General features: G+C 48.0%; 2 protein-coding genes across 2 annotated transcripts in view; one reads left to right on the top strand and one right to left on the bottom strand.

The window, feature by feature from the left end:
• Nucleotides 1–13854, top strand: part of GALNT11 (polypeptide N-acetylgalactosaminyltransferase 11) — a 34267-nt gene extending 20413 nt beyond the window's left edge. Inside the window, exons 4-12 of the mRNA XM_049785277.1 lie at nt 707–873; nt 2456–2581; nt 2885–3134; nt 5566–5683; nt 8643–8795; nt 11416–11634; nt 12354–12458; nt 13103–13240; nt 13375–13854. Coding sequence (XP_049641234.1) covers nt 707–873; nt 2456–2581; nt 2885–3134; nt 5566–5683; nt 8643–8795; nt 11416–11634; nt 12354–12458; nt 13103–13240; nt 13375–13506 — 1408 coding nt within the window. The 3' untranslated portion in view covers nt 13507–13854. The remainder of the gene's footprint in view (nt 1–706; nt 874–2455; nt 2582–2884; nt 3135–5565; nt 5684–8642; nt 8796–11415; nt 11635–12353; nt 12459–13102; nt 13241–13374) is intronic.
• Nucleotides 13855–15388: 1534 nt separating this feature from the next.
• Nucleotides 15389–17804, bottom strand: part of KMT2C (lysine methyltransferase 2C) — a 214602-nt gene continuing 212186 nt past the window's right edge. Inside the window, 1 exon segment of the mRNA XM_049785972.1 lies at nt 15389–17155. Within this exon segment, the coding sequence (XP_049641929.1) occupies nt 17063–17155 (93 nt within the window). The 3' untranslated portion in view covers nt 15389–17062.

Here is a 17804-nt window from a genome sequence, read left to right as displayed (position 1 = left end):
GCTGCTGTCCTGTTGTTTTGGCCCAAGTCTACACATTTTTATGTGTAGGAAAAGATAGGCTTTTTATATATTGACCTAAAAGCAGAACAGCAGATATGGTATCGAGGGAAGACAAATTTTTTGTGGGGGTCACACCCGGCAGCACTCAGGCGTTACTCCTGGCAGGCTCGGGGGACCCTATGGGATGCCGGGTTCAAACCACCGTCCTTCTGCTTGCAAGGCAAAACGCCTTACCTCCATGCCATCTCTCCGGCTTCAAGAGGAGACAATCATTAATAAAATTAAACTCCTGCAAAAGGAAACCATGTTTTCTTCAACTTTTCTGTTTAACTAGGGGCTGGAGATAGTACAGATGGTCAGGCGCTTGCTAGCACGTGACCAGTCCTGAGCACTGGTTTGATTCCTGGCACCACATGGTCCCCCGACTGCTAGGGGTCCCTCCCCCACCCCCAGTTGTTTTAAGCATGAGACTGAGCATGGACACAACTGTTTACCAGGAATGGCCTCAGACCCTGGAGCCCTGTCAGAGGTTGGGGTTCTCCTGGTACGCTGTGCCCCGTCAGGTTCAGGAGCTCACATTGTGCTTTGCCTTGTCAGAGGTTAGGTGTTTACACTGTGCTGCGTCCTGCCAGCGGTTGGGATGCTCATCCTGGTGCGTCTGGTCAGAGGTTGGGGTGCTTACCCTGCGGTGCTTCCTGCCTCACAGGTGCAAGGACCAGTCTTACCCTGCCGACCTGCCGGTGGCCAGTGTCGTCATTTGTTTCTACAACGAAGCTTTGTCTGCCCTGCTGCGGACAGTGCACAGTGTTCTGGACCGTACACCGCCCCAGTTGCTGCACGAAATTATCCTGGTGGACGATGACAGCGACTTTGGTAAGAGGCTGTGAGTCGCTGAGGCTGCTCTTTGTTGGGGCTGACAGCTGCCTCAGACTGCAAACTAAAGCCAGGGCTGGAGAGAGAAGACAGTGGACAGGGCACTTGCCTGCCACACAACTGGCTGGACTTCCTTCCCCAGTATCCCATTAGTCCCCCAAGCATCACCGGGAGTAATTCTTGAATGTAGAGACAGAGGTAATTCCTGAGAACCTCTGGGTTGTGCCCTCTTCCCAAAAAGCAAAACGTGAGGCGGATGTAAATCGTCCTTTGCTTCACAGTGATTTGTTAACTTGCAGTTCAGAAGTTGAGAATGACTTATCACATTCTTTGCTGTTTGATTTCTTTTGTACCTCCTACGGGCACTTTACATTTTATAAGTTCAAAGATGCTAATGAATCATTTCCACAGTTTACAAACTATTAAAGTTATCATTAATTTTTTTTTAAGTACTCATAAAGGGGGCTGGAGAGATAGCACAGCGGTGGGGCGTTTGCCTTGAATGCGACCGACCCAGGAAGGACCCAGGGAAGGCATCCCAGATGGCTCCCCAGCCTGCCAGGGGCGATTTCTGAGTGCAGAGCCAGGAGCGAACCCAGAGTGCCACCTGAGAGAGAGCACAGTGGTAAGGCGTTTGCCTTGCACACAGCCAAGCCAGTGGTGGTTCAATTCCCAGCATTCTATATGTGCCCTAAAGCCTGTCAGGAGTCATTTCTGAACAGAGCCAGGAGTCACCCGTGAGCAGCGCCAGGTGTGATCCAAAAATCCAAAAGTAAATACCCATAAAAAATAAAATTTAAAACAAACAAAAATAGACTGATTAAAAAATAATTCACGGGGACCGGGCGGTGGCGCTCAAGGTAAGGTGCCTGCCTTGCCTGCGCTAGCCTTGGACGGACCGCGGTTCGATCCCCCGGTGTCCCATATGGTCCCCCAAGCCAGGAACAACTTCTGAGCACATAGCCAGGAGTAACCCCTGAGCATTACCGGGTGTGGCCCAAAAATCAAAAAAAAATTCACATGGGACCAGAGCAATAGCACAGCAGGTAAAGCATTTACTTTGCACACGGCTGTCCTGGGTTTCATCCCAAAGATGTCCCAAGCCTACCTGGAGTGATTTCTGAGCACAGAACCAGGAGTAACGGCTGAGTGCCCCTGGGTGTGGCCCCAAAAGAAACAAAAACTGCACATCTGGAGCACAGAAAGAACAGGCACTTGGGGTTTGGTGGCCTACCCCCCTGCCACACACACACACCCTTGGTCAGCCCGTACTGGTAGGCTTAATATTTAGCCATTCTTCTCCCATTCCAAACACTCAGATTGTTGCTCTTTTCCTCTGGGGGAAATGCTGTTGCTCAGGAGTCCAAGGTTTGGACTAAAACCAGAACAGAAAAGTGAATCCGTGACTAGGGTGACTGTTGTGGCTGGTAGCAAACTCTCACATCCATTCTTCACTTCTTCCTACAACAGAGCACACTGTTCTGTGTTGACTTGCTCACTCGTTGCACTCTCCAAATACTCTGGCAGAGCGGCGGGAAGGTCTGAGTGTCTGTTCGGCTGGTAATGGGCCCCTTCCTTCCAGATGATTTGAAAGGAGAATTGGACCAGTATGCCCAAAAGTACCTCCCTGGAAAAGTCAGAATCATCAGGAATGAGCAGCGCGAGGGGTTGATCCGTGGACGGATGATCGGAGCAGCTCACGCTACTGGTGCGACTAACTGCCGCCTGTTCAGGCACCCAGGATGGCCTTTCCTCTCTCCAAAGAGTCCCTGGCTCAAACCCAGGATGCTGTCACCACTGGGTTATATTCTAGCTCTAATGTTTTTCTTTAACATTCCCTGTCAATCCGGATTTCACCAAGGAGAATGTCTTCACTGCTACCACTAATAAGCCTTTTCAATTTCCCTTGGGCTCACTTATTTCATATTGGTTGTGGGATGGCAAGAAAGCCAAGGGGCCCTCATTCTGCCGGCCATCGCTCAGTAACACAGCGTGTGTTGTGTTTCCACAGGGGAAGTCCTGGTGTTTCTGGACAGCCACTGTGAGGTGAATGCTATGTGGCTGCAGCCGCTGCTGGCCGCCATCCACCAGGACCGTCACACCGTGGTGTGTCCTGTGATCGACATCATCAGCGCCGACACGCTGGCTTACAGCTCATCCCCTGTGGTGCGGGGCGGCTTCAATTGGGGGCTGCACTTCAAGTGGGACCTGGTTCCCCCCTCGGAACTAAGCAGGCCAGAGGGAGCTACTGCCCCCATCAAGTAAGGGCGTTTTATCCAGTCTGTTAAGTCTGCTTCCTTATGTTTTCCTTATTTTCGTTGACTTTTAAATTTCCATAATTTGGGGGGTTTGTATTGATTTTTAATATCTTTAAATATCTTTATTTAAGCACCATGGTTACAGGCATGTTTGTAGTTGGGTTTCAGTCATAAAAAGTATACCCCTTCACTAGTGTAACCTTCCTGCCTCCAATATCTCCCCCCCCCCTCTCCCTCCCCCCCTGCCAGTCTTCAAGACAAGAATTCTATTCCTCTCACTACCATTATCATGAGAGTTGTTGGTGTAATTATTCCTCTAACTGAACTTACCACCCTTTGTGGTGAGCTTCATACTGTGGGCCGGTCCTTCCAGCCCTCATTTCTATTGGTTCTGTGTCGTATTAAAATACTGTCTTTTATTTTTCTTAAATCTCACAGATGAGTGAGACTGTTTTGTGAGAGAAATCCCTCTCCCTCTGACTTATTTCACTCAGCATAATAGATTCCATGTCCATCCATATATAGGAAAATTTCATGACTTCATTTTTCATGGCAGCTGCCTAATATTCCACTCTGTATTTCGTAGTATTCTATAGTATTCCACAGTTTCTTTAGACACTCATCTGTTGTCAAGCATCTGGATTGTTTCAAGATTCTGGCAGTTGTAAATAGTACTGCAATGAATATAGGTGTGCAAAAGTCATTTTTTTTGTATTGTGTTTTTGTATTCCAAGGGCATATCCCTAGGAGTGGTATAGCTGGATCATATGGGAGCTCAATTTCTAGTTTTTTGAGGCATCTCCATATTGTTGTTTTCCAGAAAGTCTGGACTAGATAGCATTCCCACTATTAGTGAATGAGAGTTCCTTTCTCTCCACATCCCCACCAGCACTGATTGTTCTTGTTCTTTGTGATATGTGCCAGTCTCTGTGATGTGAGATGGTACCTCATTGTTGTTTTGATTTGCATCTCCCTGATGATTAGTGATTTGTGCAGCATTTTTTCATGTGCCTTTTGACCATCTGTATTTTTTCTTTAAGAAAGTGTTATTTCAGGAGCCGGCGCGGTGGCGCTAGAGGTAAGGTGCCTGCCTTGCCAGCACTAGCCTAGGACGGACCATAGTTCGATCCCCCGATGTCCCGTATGGTCCTCCAAGCCAGGAGCGACTTCTGAGCGCATAGCCAGGAGTAACCCCTGAGCGTTACCGGGTGTGGCCCAAAACCAAAAAAAAAAAAATGGAAGTGTCATTTCTTCTCCCCATTTTTTGATGGGGTTAGATGTTTTTCTCTTGTTAAAGTCTGTCAGTACTTCACATATCTTCGTTATTAGCCCCTTATCTGATGGGTATTTGGTGAATAGTTTCTCCCATCTGTGGCTGGCCTTTGTATCCTAGTCACTATTTCCTTTGAGGTGCAGAAGCTTCTCAGTTTAATGTAGTCCTGTATTCATTTTTTAAATCTTTTGTTTTGGAGGGTCACACCTGGCAGTGCTCAGGCTTTACCCCTGGCTCTTTTCAGGGATCACTTCTGGTGAGGTTTGGGGAACCACATGGGGGTGCGAGGGACTACCCTGTGGCCAGTGAGATTACAGTGCCAGGTCTGTGAGATTTGAGAGCCAGAGAACCTGCTTTCTGTGAATTGCTGTCTGTGGCTGTCGTAAAGAAAACGAAAAGTACGTTTGATACTCAGGACAGTGCACTTACCAGGTACAAATGGTGTCATGAAATAGCCAGTTAATGACACCCTGATACCAGGGGAGATAAGCTTCAAAATTAGTCATGTTTTCATTAGTAATATTTCAGAGCTTCCCTGAATTTTCAAAAACAGAAATAGGATGAATGGGTGAGTTTTATAGAATTTACTGCAGTAATCTACAAGGTTGCTGGGCTTCTGCAGGTTACTGCAAGTCTACCTGCTGCTCGGAGGCCCAAGGCTGCCAGGGCCTGGTGCTGCAAGGCTTCTAGGGGCCTATGGGCCCAGTTGCCGGTGGGGCCTCATGCCTACCCGGGGACACCAATCTGTAGCTACTGCCCACTTGCGATTGAGAGAGGAGAGAGAAGTAGAAACCAAGTATACTTTTTATTTCTCCTGGAGTTTGAGGCCTGCTAATGCCACCTGGGGGTTTCAGGGAGACGGCGGGGGAGAGGGACTCACCAGCCATGGCTGGGGAAGGCCTGAGTCAAGAAAGAGAGAGGAATAGATACAAAGCAGGTAGCATCTCACTGATGCTTTATCTTCAGCGCCTCCATGAGCCGGCAAGCACTGTTCTGGTCACTATTCTGCCCCCCCCCCCCAAAAGGTCCAAGTTTTCCCTTTTATACCCAGCATGATAGGGGCGTGCTCAAGGGGCATGCCCAGGTTCAACTGCCATTACATCAACAGGTCAGAACCTGATTTGCCATCGAATCGGTGTAGGAATGAATTTCCTTTTCTAGGTCGCCCACAATGGCCGGAGGACTATTTGCCATGAATCGGCACTACTTCAATGAGCTTGGACAGTACGATAGCGGCATGGATATATGGGGAGGAGAAAACTTAGAAATATCATTTCGGGTAATTTTCTGACATGCTTTATTATTTACCTACTACTACTTTATGCGCTACTTTACCACAAAGCATCCTTGAAGCAGGCAAGAAGCCTTGGATTTATTGTACAAAGATTTAATGAATTGGGGCCAGAGCGATGGCATGGCAAGCGGCCGACCCAGGACCAACTGTGTTTCGAATCCTGGCATCCCATATGGTCCCCTGTGCCTGCCAGGAGCAGCCTCTGAGCACCGCTGGGTGTGGCCCAAAAACCAAAAAAGTTTATTTAATGATTATAAATGTATTGTCTTGATGCATATGTAGGGGGGGCTCTAGGGCCCCCCTAACAAATTACCACAAGATGCAGAGTTAAAAAATTGATAGTTAGGTTTTGATCCTATAATAATCTAACCCAACCCCTCCCCAATGTTTTATCACCACGCAGTTCCTTTTTTTTTTTTTTGGTCGTTGGGCCACACCCAGCGGTGCTCAGGGGGTTACTCCTGGCTGTCTGCTCAGAAATAGCTCCTGGCAGGCACGGGGGACCATATGGGACACCGGGATTTGAACCAACCACCTTTGGTCCTGGATCGGCTGCTTGCAAGGCAAACACCTCTGGCAGTTCCCTTCTTATAGCTCCAACCCCAGACTGCCCCTACGGCAGACACTTCCTGAGAGCTTTTGTTTTGGTTGTGTTTGGAGGCCAAACCCAGCAATGCTCAGGGGTACCATTTGGCCTCAGGATTGTAATCGCCCGTGACTGGCCACATGCAAGGCTGTACTGTGACCCCTTTGCCATCTCTGCAGCCTGCAACTCAGTGTTTCTGTGTATGGCCTTGGTACGGTGCCGGGTTGTGCATGGGGAGCGAGCAAGCTCAACAAGTTCTGTGCCATTGTGCTGTCTTCCCAGCCCAGCGTGCTCTGGCCTGCTCCCTGCCCGTGGCTCAGGAATCACTACTGGAGGTGTTGAGGTACATCATCTGGGGTTCCAGAGATTGAATCCCTGCACACTGCATGTAAGGCGAGCGCTTCCCCACTATACTTTCTCTGTAGCCGCAGGGTATGTTTACAAGATAGACTTGTATATTTTTGGTTTTGTTTTTTTGGGTCACACCTGGCAGCACTCCAGGGTTACTCCCGGCTCTACGCTCAGAAATCACCCCTGGCAGGCTTGGGGGGCCCTATGGGGTGCCGGGATTCGAACCACCGTCCTTCACAAACACCCTACCACGCTGTGCTATCTTTCTGGCCCCCTAGACTTGTATTTCTTATTTTTATGGGTTACACCTCACAATGCTCAAGGGTTACGCTTAGCTCTGCACTCAGGAATTAATTGTACTGGCCCCTGATTGTTAGAATTTTATTTATTTATTTGGTTTTAATACCCCAATATATATTTAAAGTGAATGCTCAGAGATGCCAATCACCTTATTTCTGACCTTGCATTTCCAGTTGAACCAGGGGAGGAGCCCTAATTTCTGCCCTTACTGAGTTCTAGCTTAATGTCTGCAGCCCAGACACTGCTATGAACACATGTCAGGGAGACCCGTGTACAGGCAGGTAGGCAGGAAGCAGGAGGCCAGCCCAGGAGCCAGGGCAGAAGAGCTTCCTGGCATCGCCAATTTGTCTCCACTTCTGGCTGTCACTGATGGCAGGAAAACAATCCTCTAGCTGTATGCAAGTTCTTTGCCCAAGTCCAGTCTGTTCTGGCCCTGCTGCCTGGAAGGAAATTGTAGCAGACTAGTCAGGATGAAGGGGTGGCTGCTCCCTGCCTACGATGGACTAGCTGCTGGATTGGGTGCCCTCTCTCACAATGGAGTGCTCTGTGCGTGAGCACGTTATGTGTTTTCTTTCTCTCACCACTGGGAACGTTCCCAAAGAGATGCTCTGTCTAGCCTAGGAGCAGCACTAGCCAGGACGGTCAAGTGGGCAGAAAAACCTTAGCAGGGACTCAACCAAGGCACCTGTGAGAACCAGCGGCTGAAAAGGACTTGGCTGCCAGCAATTGTTAGAATTTTAAAGATGGAAAGAATGATAGACACTGTTCAGTGTTCTTATTTTTATGAGTTCATAAACTAGTAACTACAGGCAAAATTGAAAACTAAGGGCCTGAGCAATAGGGTAGTAGTTGTGAGGCCGGAGAGATAGCATGGAGGTAGGGCATTTGCTGCATGCAGAAGGACAGTGGTTCGAATCCTGGCATCCGAGTCTGCCAGGAGCGATTTCTGAGCATAGAGCCAGGAGTAACCCCTGAGCGCTGCCGGGTATGACCCAAAAACAAACAAACAAAAAATAGGATAGCGCTTGAGGCATTTTGCCCGGCTCCCTATGTCGTCCCCCTGAGCACTATAGGAGTGGTCCCTCTGCTCAGAGACAGGAATAAGCCCTGAGCACCACTGGTGGCCCAAAAACAAAACAAAAAAGATTAAAACTAAAATCTTTAATGTTATAAATGTTTATTGAATGGAGATTCAATTAATGTGTATGAAATATATTTGGATGCCTTAATTTTATAGCTGTATATAAAATACGTATTTTATCATCATATATATACATATATGTATATATGATGAGAGACCCACCAGTGTTTCAGGGACTGTTTGGTGCCAGGGATTCTACTGTGGCCACTGTGTGCAAAACCCGTGTTCCTGCTCTTCGAGCTAAGGGAACAGGGTATGGTCCTAGTCCGTATTTTATTTCTTTAAAAGCAACAGCAAACTTCTGGGGGCTACAGAGACAGTACAAAGGTGAAATGCCTGCTTAGTGTAGCTGGTCCATGACCCAACACCACATCTAGTCCCTGGAGCAGAGCCAGGAATGCCCACAAACAAGACACCCCTGAGAACTGAGAGGGGCAGCCAGTTGAGTTTTCTTGGCTTAGTCCTGAAGAGTAAGTGCTATAATGCGCAGGCTAAGTGCCGCTTGATGGCAGGTTTTAAGTGGCTGCAGCCTCAAGAGGCCGCTGACCCCCTGCTTGCTTCCCCAGATCTGGATGTGCGGTGGGAAGCTCTTCATCATCCCGTGCTCACGAGTGGGCCACATCTTCCGGAAGAGGCGCCCCTACGGCTCCCCCGCAGGCCAGGATACCATGGCGCACAACTCGCTGCGGCTGGCCCACGTCTGGCTGGACGAGTACAAGGTGAGGTCAGTTTCCAGACACTGGGCACTCCGACTCATAGCACTCTAACTCTGGCTCTCGGGGTTCCTGTGACAGTCTGCTCAGAGGCTCTACCCAGGACCCCAGGAATCTAACCTGGGACCTTTCACACACAAGGTAAGTGCGGCACTGGGTCTCAATCCCCTCAGAGGCACTTTGTTGAGGTATCACCCCTCCCCATCATCTCAGACCCTGGAGACCCCTTATGTGCCTCTCCAGACACACTGCAGCTGCACTGGAGTCAGCTCTTCCTGCCTGTTTCACCTGACTTCTTGGCTGTCCTGTCTCACCACTGAAAGGGCCTCTTTTCCCATGTCTGTTTAGAGGACATCTGGGTTGCACTCTGTGAAGTGAAAATACTGCGAAGTGAACATTTGTGCTTGGCTTATAAACTTCTGTTTTGAGGCTCTGTCAGGTTTGGGAGCTCTGGCCACAGGTGAAAACGAGTTCTCCTTGTTTGCTGCTTTCCCTGTGTTAGTACAGATGTTGCTCGCTTAATGACCATGTTCCTATTCAACGGCTTGGTCGTTAAGCGAATTGGTCGTTAAGTGAGGAACTGCATGTACTGAAAACAGTAGTACAGTATATGCATAGTATTGACAATACAGTATTCTGAATACGTAAAATAACGAGAAAGATCAAACTGAAAACTTCCACTTGTTTTAATTTGCATAGGTTGTGTCATTTACACACAGTACTGCAATGTATTATAAAACATAAAATCAGTAAAGTAGTTCCACTAAAGCACCAAAAACCACGGTACTGTACTGTAGAGTGGGCAAGATGAAAAAAGGATATTTAAAATAAAGTAACGGTGAAGAGATGGTCGTAAGTGCAAGTGTAAACAGATAGGTCGTTAAGCGAGGAGTATCTATTGCACTGATTAGGCAGACAAGACGTTTCACCCAGACCCTCCAGCGTCATCAACAAACTCACATGGGCCCTGCCCCCCAAAAGAATCGAGCACCATTGTTGAACTGGTTCTGTAGGAATAATTGGATGAAGCCTCAGCATGTAAGCGAGAGTATTTACCATGTGCTGTTCGTCCTGTGGAGTAGGCTATGTCCTTTTCTCCATGCAAGACCCATGTAACAACACACCCAGCCTCCTATTCATAGTTGGGGCTGGCAGACAGACGTATCTTGGCCTCAACAGGCACCAATAGCTTCTCGGAAAACAAGCAACGGACAGTAGTGCAGGGGGGCAGACCTTGTTCCATCTCTGGCACCCCGTATTCCTGAGTATTGCTGGGTGTGACCCCAAAATGGGGACGAGGGGAAGATGCAGTAGCATTTGTTCCAGATAATACACAATTTAAGCTTTTGGGTGAAAGTCGAGGAAACTACTGGACTTGAGCAGTGGTGCAAGTGGTAAGGCATCTGCTTTGCACACGCTAGCCTAGGACGGACTGTGGTTCGATCCCCCCAGCATCCCATATGGTACCCCAAGCCAGAAGTGATTTCTGAGCGCATAGCCAGGAGTAACCCCTAAGCATCACCAGGTGTGGCCTCCCAAAACTACCCCAAAGAAAGGGAAACTATTGCCATGGCATTGTGAACTTGGGATTTTTCTTATGAGGTCACTGATGCTATTTATGATGATGGATCAGAGATTTGTCGCTATTTGGAAGAAGTACACAACCAAGTGGACTAGTATTTTCCAAATGACTAATGTTGACATGAGAAGTAGAATGGCTGACTCAAGTACAGGCAGTGGGTGGAGGGGAGGCGGGAGATGGGTGACATTGGTGGTGGGAATGTTGCACTGGTGAAGGGGGGTGTTCTTTTTATGACTGAAACCCAACTACCATCATGTGTTTAAATAAAGATATTATTTTAAAAATCTTGTGTGGATGAAAAATAGATTCAAAAGACATAATAGACCCGTGAATAAAATGTAACTGGAAAGTTCAGTGAAGATTTTGTAATCACATTTAACTTGTTCAGATAACTGGCCTGGGTGTATTAATAATTATATAAAACACATATGCAAATATTTCACTTAATTTCATTTATTTGAGCCACTTCTGGCTCTACACTTAGGATGACTCCTGGTGCCAGGTGAGTCTCTAACCCCCCCGTACTTCATTTTAACTTCCATTTTGTTTTCATGAAGTTATATTTTTCAAAAATATATCCAAGCAGCAAGTGAGAATTGATACAAAATATAGAGATAGGAGACTTGAGACATTTGAACTGTATTTAAGTTGTTTGTTTACACCAGGAGAATCTTCTTAAAATCGGATCAAGTACTCACTTGGCAGTACATTTCCTGGAATTATCCAGGGAAGATTGGCAATGATAAATGGATTTGTTAAGCAAATCTCAGAGTCCTAAGACTAGAGTTGAAGAACTGCTAATTCTGTGGCTAGAGCTGGGGCATTGGACAGTGGGTAGGGCTGTAGCCCTGCATGTGGCCAGTCTGGGTTCTATTCCCAGTCCCCTCTACGGCCTCCAGGAGAAAGCCCTGAGCATCACCAGGTATGACCTGAAAGCCAAAGGAAAAATAAGTACTAAAATATAGTTGCATTATATTTGTTTTAAAGCCCCCCCCCCAAATCTGTTCCTTGAATTTAAATTCTGTGTTCATTCTTTGAATTTAGGAGCAGTATTTTTCCTTGAGGCCTTATCTGAGGACCAAAAGCTATGGAAATATCGACGAGCGTGTTGAACTAAGGAAGAAGTTGGGTTGTAAATCGTTTCAGTGGTACTTGGATAACATTTACCCAGAGATGCAGGTATCTGGACCAAACGCCAAACCTCAGCAGCCCCTTTTCATCAACAGAGGACCCAAGCGCCCCAAAGTCCTTCAGCGTGGACGGGTAAGGTAGACTGGCCAGTTAGTAAGTGGCACTGAGGACCTAGGAAGGCCCCTAATAATGGCTTTGAACTTTCTGGGTCTCGGATTCTTTTTTTAAATATTTTTATTGAGACCATTGTGAATTAAAAGTCTTTCATAGTTGTATTTTAGGCATCACAGTGACAGCGAATTAGGGCCATTCCCACCACCAGAGTTCCCTGCTTGCATCCCATACTTCCACCCCGGACTCCCAGATCTACCAGCGTAATAGGTCTATTTTGTTTTTAGCTTGTAGTTTGGATCTCGATTCTTTTTATTATTATTATTATTACTACTATGAGGCTCCTGGAAACTGTCACCTTGATACAGGCGCTGTCTAGTTATTGGGGGGGGGGGGTCGACACCTGGTGGTACTTCCTATGCTTTTGTTATTTGGTGGGGAGGGGAGAGTGTATGACTCGTTACTCTGAAGCCACTCGTGGTGGTGTGGTCACATACAGGCCTGGTAACCTAACCCTCAGTCCCCATTTATACTTTTGGCAGTTTACCTGTAAGCTTTTTTATTCAGGAGGGTTGGCTCTGAACTGTGACCCTGCCAACAGGGCATCATGAGATGAGCATGGCTGCTGCGCACAGCTTCTAAAAGCTCTGCCTGGATGCGCCCGACTCACCCGCCACGTCCATCCTGGTCCTACTACTCTGGGGCCTCATCCAACCCTCATCTTATCTCACCTCTCACAGCTCCGTCACCTCCAGTCCAGCTTGTGTCTGGTGGCCCGGGGCCACCCGAGTCAAAAGGGAGGCCTCGTGGTGCTCAAGGCCTGCGATGACACAGACCCCAGCCAGGTGGGTGCTTTGGGCCTTGCTCTGTCCTCCTAGCTACGAGCTCCACTGGGCTCTTTGTGGGGCTGAGGGTGAGCAGAAAGTCCTATTGGGAAACATCAAGGTGCGGTGGTACCTCCAGAAGAAGAGGAGCAGGGGGGTGGCCTCTGGACCGATAGAGATAGTTGTGGATATGCAGCAGGGCATGTTCTTTTGGACCACATTTCTAGGAGCTTCCAGAAGCTCAGATCCTGGACACGGTCTTCAAGGCTGCCTGTACATTTCTGAGTACAAGAGCAGTGGGATGCAGACATTGAAGCCCTTGTTGCAGTCAGTATCTGGCTGTAATCTCAGATGTTTTTTCCAGACTGTGTCCTATGCAGTGTCCTGTCAGCACAGAATGTCACATGCCCCTTAGCTCCATGTATGCAGGATGTGAGCCTGTGACTGAGTGGTCTAGGGACATGACAGCCCTTGGATCGTTTTCGCACTGGTCTTGTGCAGCTGCTCAGACCTCTGTCTGGTAGGCTCTTTGCATACCCAGCATTGTTTCTAGTCTGTTGAGAGGATATCCAGATCACCTGAAGATGTCAATGATGGAACAGTGATAGTGTTCCACTTCTTCTCACACCTTGAAATGCCTCACGCGGGCCTGTCTTGTCTTTTAGGTCTGGACGTACAATGAAGAACATGAGCTGGTGTTAAACAATCTCCTTTGCCTGGACATGCCTGAAACCCGCTCATCAGATCCACCATGGCTTATGAAATGCCACGGGGCTGGGGGCTCCCAGCAGTGGACTTTCGGGGTGAGAGGGGGGACTCCGCCCTCTCCCTGAGTCTGCCCAGTCTCAAGTGTTCCGGCCTTCTTAGGCATTCTCTTGTTATGACCAAATTCTGGCAATAACTTATTGGTGAAAGTTATTCTCTCCTTCCTTTCCAGAAGAACAACCGGCTATACCAAGTGTCCTTCGGGCAGTGCCTCAAAGGGGTTGACCCCCTCAGCTCCAAGGGCTTTGTTGCCATGGCAATCTGTGACGGCTCCCCCATGCAGCAGTGGCGTTTGGAAGGCTGAGGAGTGCCGTGGGCCGTCAGGTGCAGAAACTCCGGACAAGGTTGCCCAAGTGAGCTCTGGCAAGAACTGGAGCTTGTCAACGGGCTGTGGAGTGCAGGACCAGCCAGGGACATGCTGTGTCTGTGGTATTGGGACAGCTTACGTGGAGCTTGTTGGATTTTTTTGCTGTCCTCACGGGAGGTGATGTGTTCTCTCTCAACTGATGATTTTTAAGTGAATGAAACCTTAGTACTTTTAAATCTCAGAAGAAGCATTATTTGTAAAAAGATATTTAAGAGTCAGTTAACGATTATAAATTATTTTGATGAATTATCTACATTAAGAATAAAGAATCCTTTTGATTACTTACCTGGGATTTCTTGTTTGTTGTGTTTTTCCCTATCTCCTCTCACTTTGGGCAGTGTGTATACACCAGGACGGTGAGAAACTTGTGATTCCAAATGGTAAAATCATGGGCGCTACTCAGGACCCAGATGTGGCTCCTCTGCCTAATCCCGAGACTCCCAAATTGCTGTAACCTCCTCAAATTTTGGAGGATGAAGCCAGGGACTGAATCACAGCCGACACAGAGTTTGGCAGGAGAGTGCCAGCAGAGAAGCACAAAATGAGACCCAGAGAAGGGTAAGGAAATGTGTGCTCCATAGGAATCGAAAGGCTGGTGGCATGGCACTATTCGTGAAAATTCCATTTGTAGGCCCAGAAACAACTTCAAAATCTGCCACAAGATTAACAGCACTGTCAGGAAAGATGAGCTCTGACGACTTCTCTGCGAAACAACCAGCCAATGCATTGCTCCATAACTGCAAGACACTCTGACTGCTTAGTAACTGAGAAACAGCTCCAGTGAGGGGGATCTGCAGCTGGTTTTCTGTGGGGCGGGAGCTCTCCAGGACACGCCTGTGGCAGCTTAGCTCTTGCATTGGATCTGGGACCAGGCAGTGGTCAGCCTGAAGCAAGTGTAGCCCATGATGTGGAACCGTGTATGCGGGTGCTGCCAAGCTGATGGAGAAACGGGGGTTATTGCACGTGCCCTCAAGTCTTAAAACTGCTTTTGAAAGTCTTTACAAACATCTGAAATTACAATCAACTTTATGCCAATAATGTGACAATGACTACCTCAAGAACCAGCCTCCTGCAGTTGTAGCCAGGAACTACACCAACAAGACTTACAAAGTCCTATGCAGCAAACACCCACTTCTATCCCAAGAACGCCAAGTTCTCTCAGCAGCAGGCTCCCCTGGTTGTGCTCTGTGCTGTTAACCCGAGAGGCCACTGATCTGTCTTCCTGATGCCTCCTGGGATAGGCCCCACACCTGGGCAGGACTTAAAGGTTTGCTGAGCTGGAACTGTGCCTATCCCTTAGCTTGCCCATTCCCTCCTCAGTCTAAGTAAGTCATGCCAACTCTGAAAATTCTTTAGTTGACCTTTGTCAACTAAACTTCAATGAACATCAATAAGATCAATAAGATGTTCATTAGAGAAAGGGAAAATAACCAGAAGTGGAAATTGTCAGACTCTGGGGTAAACAGGTATCGAAAGGATCCCCCCGACCAAATCAACCGGTGCTCGGGTTACTTCTGGGTCTGCTCAGAAATTGCTCCTGGCAGGCTCAGGGGACCATAGGGGATGCCAGGAATTGAACTGGAGTCTGTCCTTTGTTGGCCGTGTGCAAGGCAAATGCCCTACCACTATGCTCTCTCTCTCCGGCCCGTCAAATCATTTTAGAATAGAATCATCATATGTTGCAAGTCCAGCCAGGGTCCAGCCTCTTGTGATCCCCATGGGGACCTGACAAGGTACAGATTCCCAAGTCCCGTCCCATCCCCCCCCGTGGGGGGGCACCGCCTGAGCCTGAGAGGGCCAGCAGACGCAGGCACTTGCATAGATGTAAAATATTTTATTTGTAAATGATGATCTTCTAAATCTGTGTCCACAAATTTCAAAACCCATAACACTCTGTATACTTCAAAAAATTCAATTTTGCCAACATTAGATACAGAACAGAAAACAGAACAAACCAGACGCAGTGGAACAAATACTGGCAGGATGTCGAATATTGTACAAGAGAAGAAAAATATTCAAGAAACAAATTTCATACAGCTATTTATCAAGAAAAAATATATACAATTGATTTCTCTGTCCGATAAAAATACATCATGCCATAATTACAGGTGCAGCAGCGCCGCCACTGCGGCTCCACCATGGAATTGTGCGCACAAAACCCCATATCTAGTCAGCCCGGGAAAGGTCAGTACCGGCATTGTAAGTACAAAGTAAAAAGCTAACCTGGCTCCAAATGTGGGTCAAGTTCCTACGAGCAAACACAAAACAGTGTGTTCCTTTATTAAAAGAAATGTAAACAAACAGTTCATACAAACACATTTAAAATCACATCGCCCGAAACCCTAATGCCGCCAAGGCCCACGCTGGGTGAGCGCGAGGGCCCGGCGGCTCCCGACCATCCTGTGTGTTTACATGATTCTTGGTGGCCTGAAACGAAGCTCTAATCGAAACTACTCTTGCTGAAGAAAATTCAGCCTCCAACTGGGGTGTATTTGTAAGCAATTATTCACAGTTATCACAAATTGTAATAAGCACAAAAAAACCTGACTGAAGAAGTAGGGATGCAACAATATAATATGAAAAAATTAGTTTAAATTACCAAAACAGCTACAAAAGTGGTAGCCGGAGCACACGCTTCATCTCAGCGGAAAAAAGGAAGGGAGGAAGAAAAGAAGGTGTACAAAACAACGCAGTACTAAGACACCTTCAGTTCCAAAAAGCCCCAAACACTCTAGGTCCAAAATTTGGTTATTACATAATTAAAATGGCATACTTAGGGAACGCAAAATTATATTGTGACATCCCTATGAACGTTTTATAAGCACCCGAGCTGCTGCAGAGCCTGGTAGCATTTGGTCAATAACTATTTTTATACTGTAATTTTTTTTCTCAAAATATTTACACCTTTGTACAGAGTAACAGGTTGTTAGTTCTGCAGGTAGCAGCAGCAGCTTGGCTTCTTCTAACTTTTATTTAAAAATAGCTTCATTCACTTATTCAATAATAAATACAAAAAGTTTCTCTTATTTTACAGAAATCAAAAACTACAATAAACTGACTCATGGAATCAAGTATTTAAGTGTGTTTAGTGCAAGTTATCATCCCTTAGCTCCGGCCCTAAGGAGGCATCCGTACATTCCTGGTTCAGTGGTGTCTACGCGAGTCCGACCGTCTGGAGGCCGTGGCCAGCCCTCGGCTGTCCCTCCGCTGGTGATTTCAGTCTTACATTCATAGGAAGGCCTGCCCGGGGCAGGGCAGCCGTCGGCTCTTTGCCCCAGAAGAAGTTTCTCCTCAGTGAGACTAGAAACAGACAAACGAAACCCACCCACAAAAAGAAAGAAAAGAAACCAAAAAAGTGCTGGACTGTCCTGGCTCTCCGCCCGCCTCGGGACGCTAGAGGCCGAGGAAAGCAGAGCTCCCCAAAGCTTGTTTCCAGAGAGTTCTACGTGAGAAAAGCACCCCCTTCCGCCTGCGGGCCCACGGGGCTGGGGGCTCAGTTCATCCACTTGCGGCAGTTCACGGCCCCGCAGTGGCATGGGATCTTGTGCTGGTCATCCTCGAAGTCAAACTTGTAGTCGTAGCAAAGCTGCGGGCAGACACACGAGGGCACGGGTGAGCTGCCGCTAGGCCCTGCCACACCACCCTGCACCCAAGGCACTCGTCAAGCTCACATTTGTTAGTTTGTTAGTGCTCAGGGGTCACTCTGGCTCTGCACTCGGGAACTGCTCTTGGAGGGGCTCAGGGGCCCCGATGGAGTGCCAGGGAGTCTGGGTCAGCTCCATGCAAGGCCAGCACCTTCCCGGCGCTACTATGGCACGGGTACTCACACTCATTCACTCGCCAAGTTTCCCTGAGCTGGGCCAGGGACCTCGGGCTAATCCTTTATTTTTTGGAGGGAGGCACACACACACACAGCGCTCAAGAGCGCTCTTACAAGCAAATGCTCCAGACCCGAGTTCTGTCCCTGTAGCGGACAGCACCGGAGAACAGTTTCTGGGGGTGTCTCTCCATGTCTGGGGCTGAACCCAAGCCTCAGCTGAGTAGGACAGTACTTTTACTACAGCCCTGCCCCCTATCAACCTGGGTAAAGTGGCTGTGCGGAGAAGAGGAAGGGCTGCGGGGAGTGTGCTTCTCTGCATGCCGAGCCTGGACTGGGCCTGGGTCTAGCCCCCCAAAAAATGCAAAGAAGAAAAGCCCAGTCTGAGGAGAGTGAGGCAGGAGGCCCAGGTTGGATC

Source organism: Suncus etruscus, chromosome 13 (genome assembly GCF_024139225.1).
Source record: "Suncus etruscus isolate mSunEtr1 chromosome 13, mSunEtr1.pri.cur, whole genome shotgun sequence".
Classification (NCBI taxonomy): domain Eukaryota; kingdom Metazoa; phylum Chordata; class Mammalia; order Eulipotyphla; family Soricidae; genus Suncus; species Suncus etruscus.
Note: the sequence above shows the minus strand (reverse complement) of the source record. Positions and strands in the feature narration are given on the sequence as shown.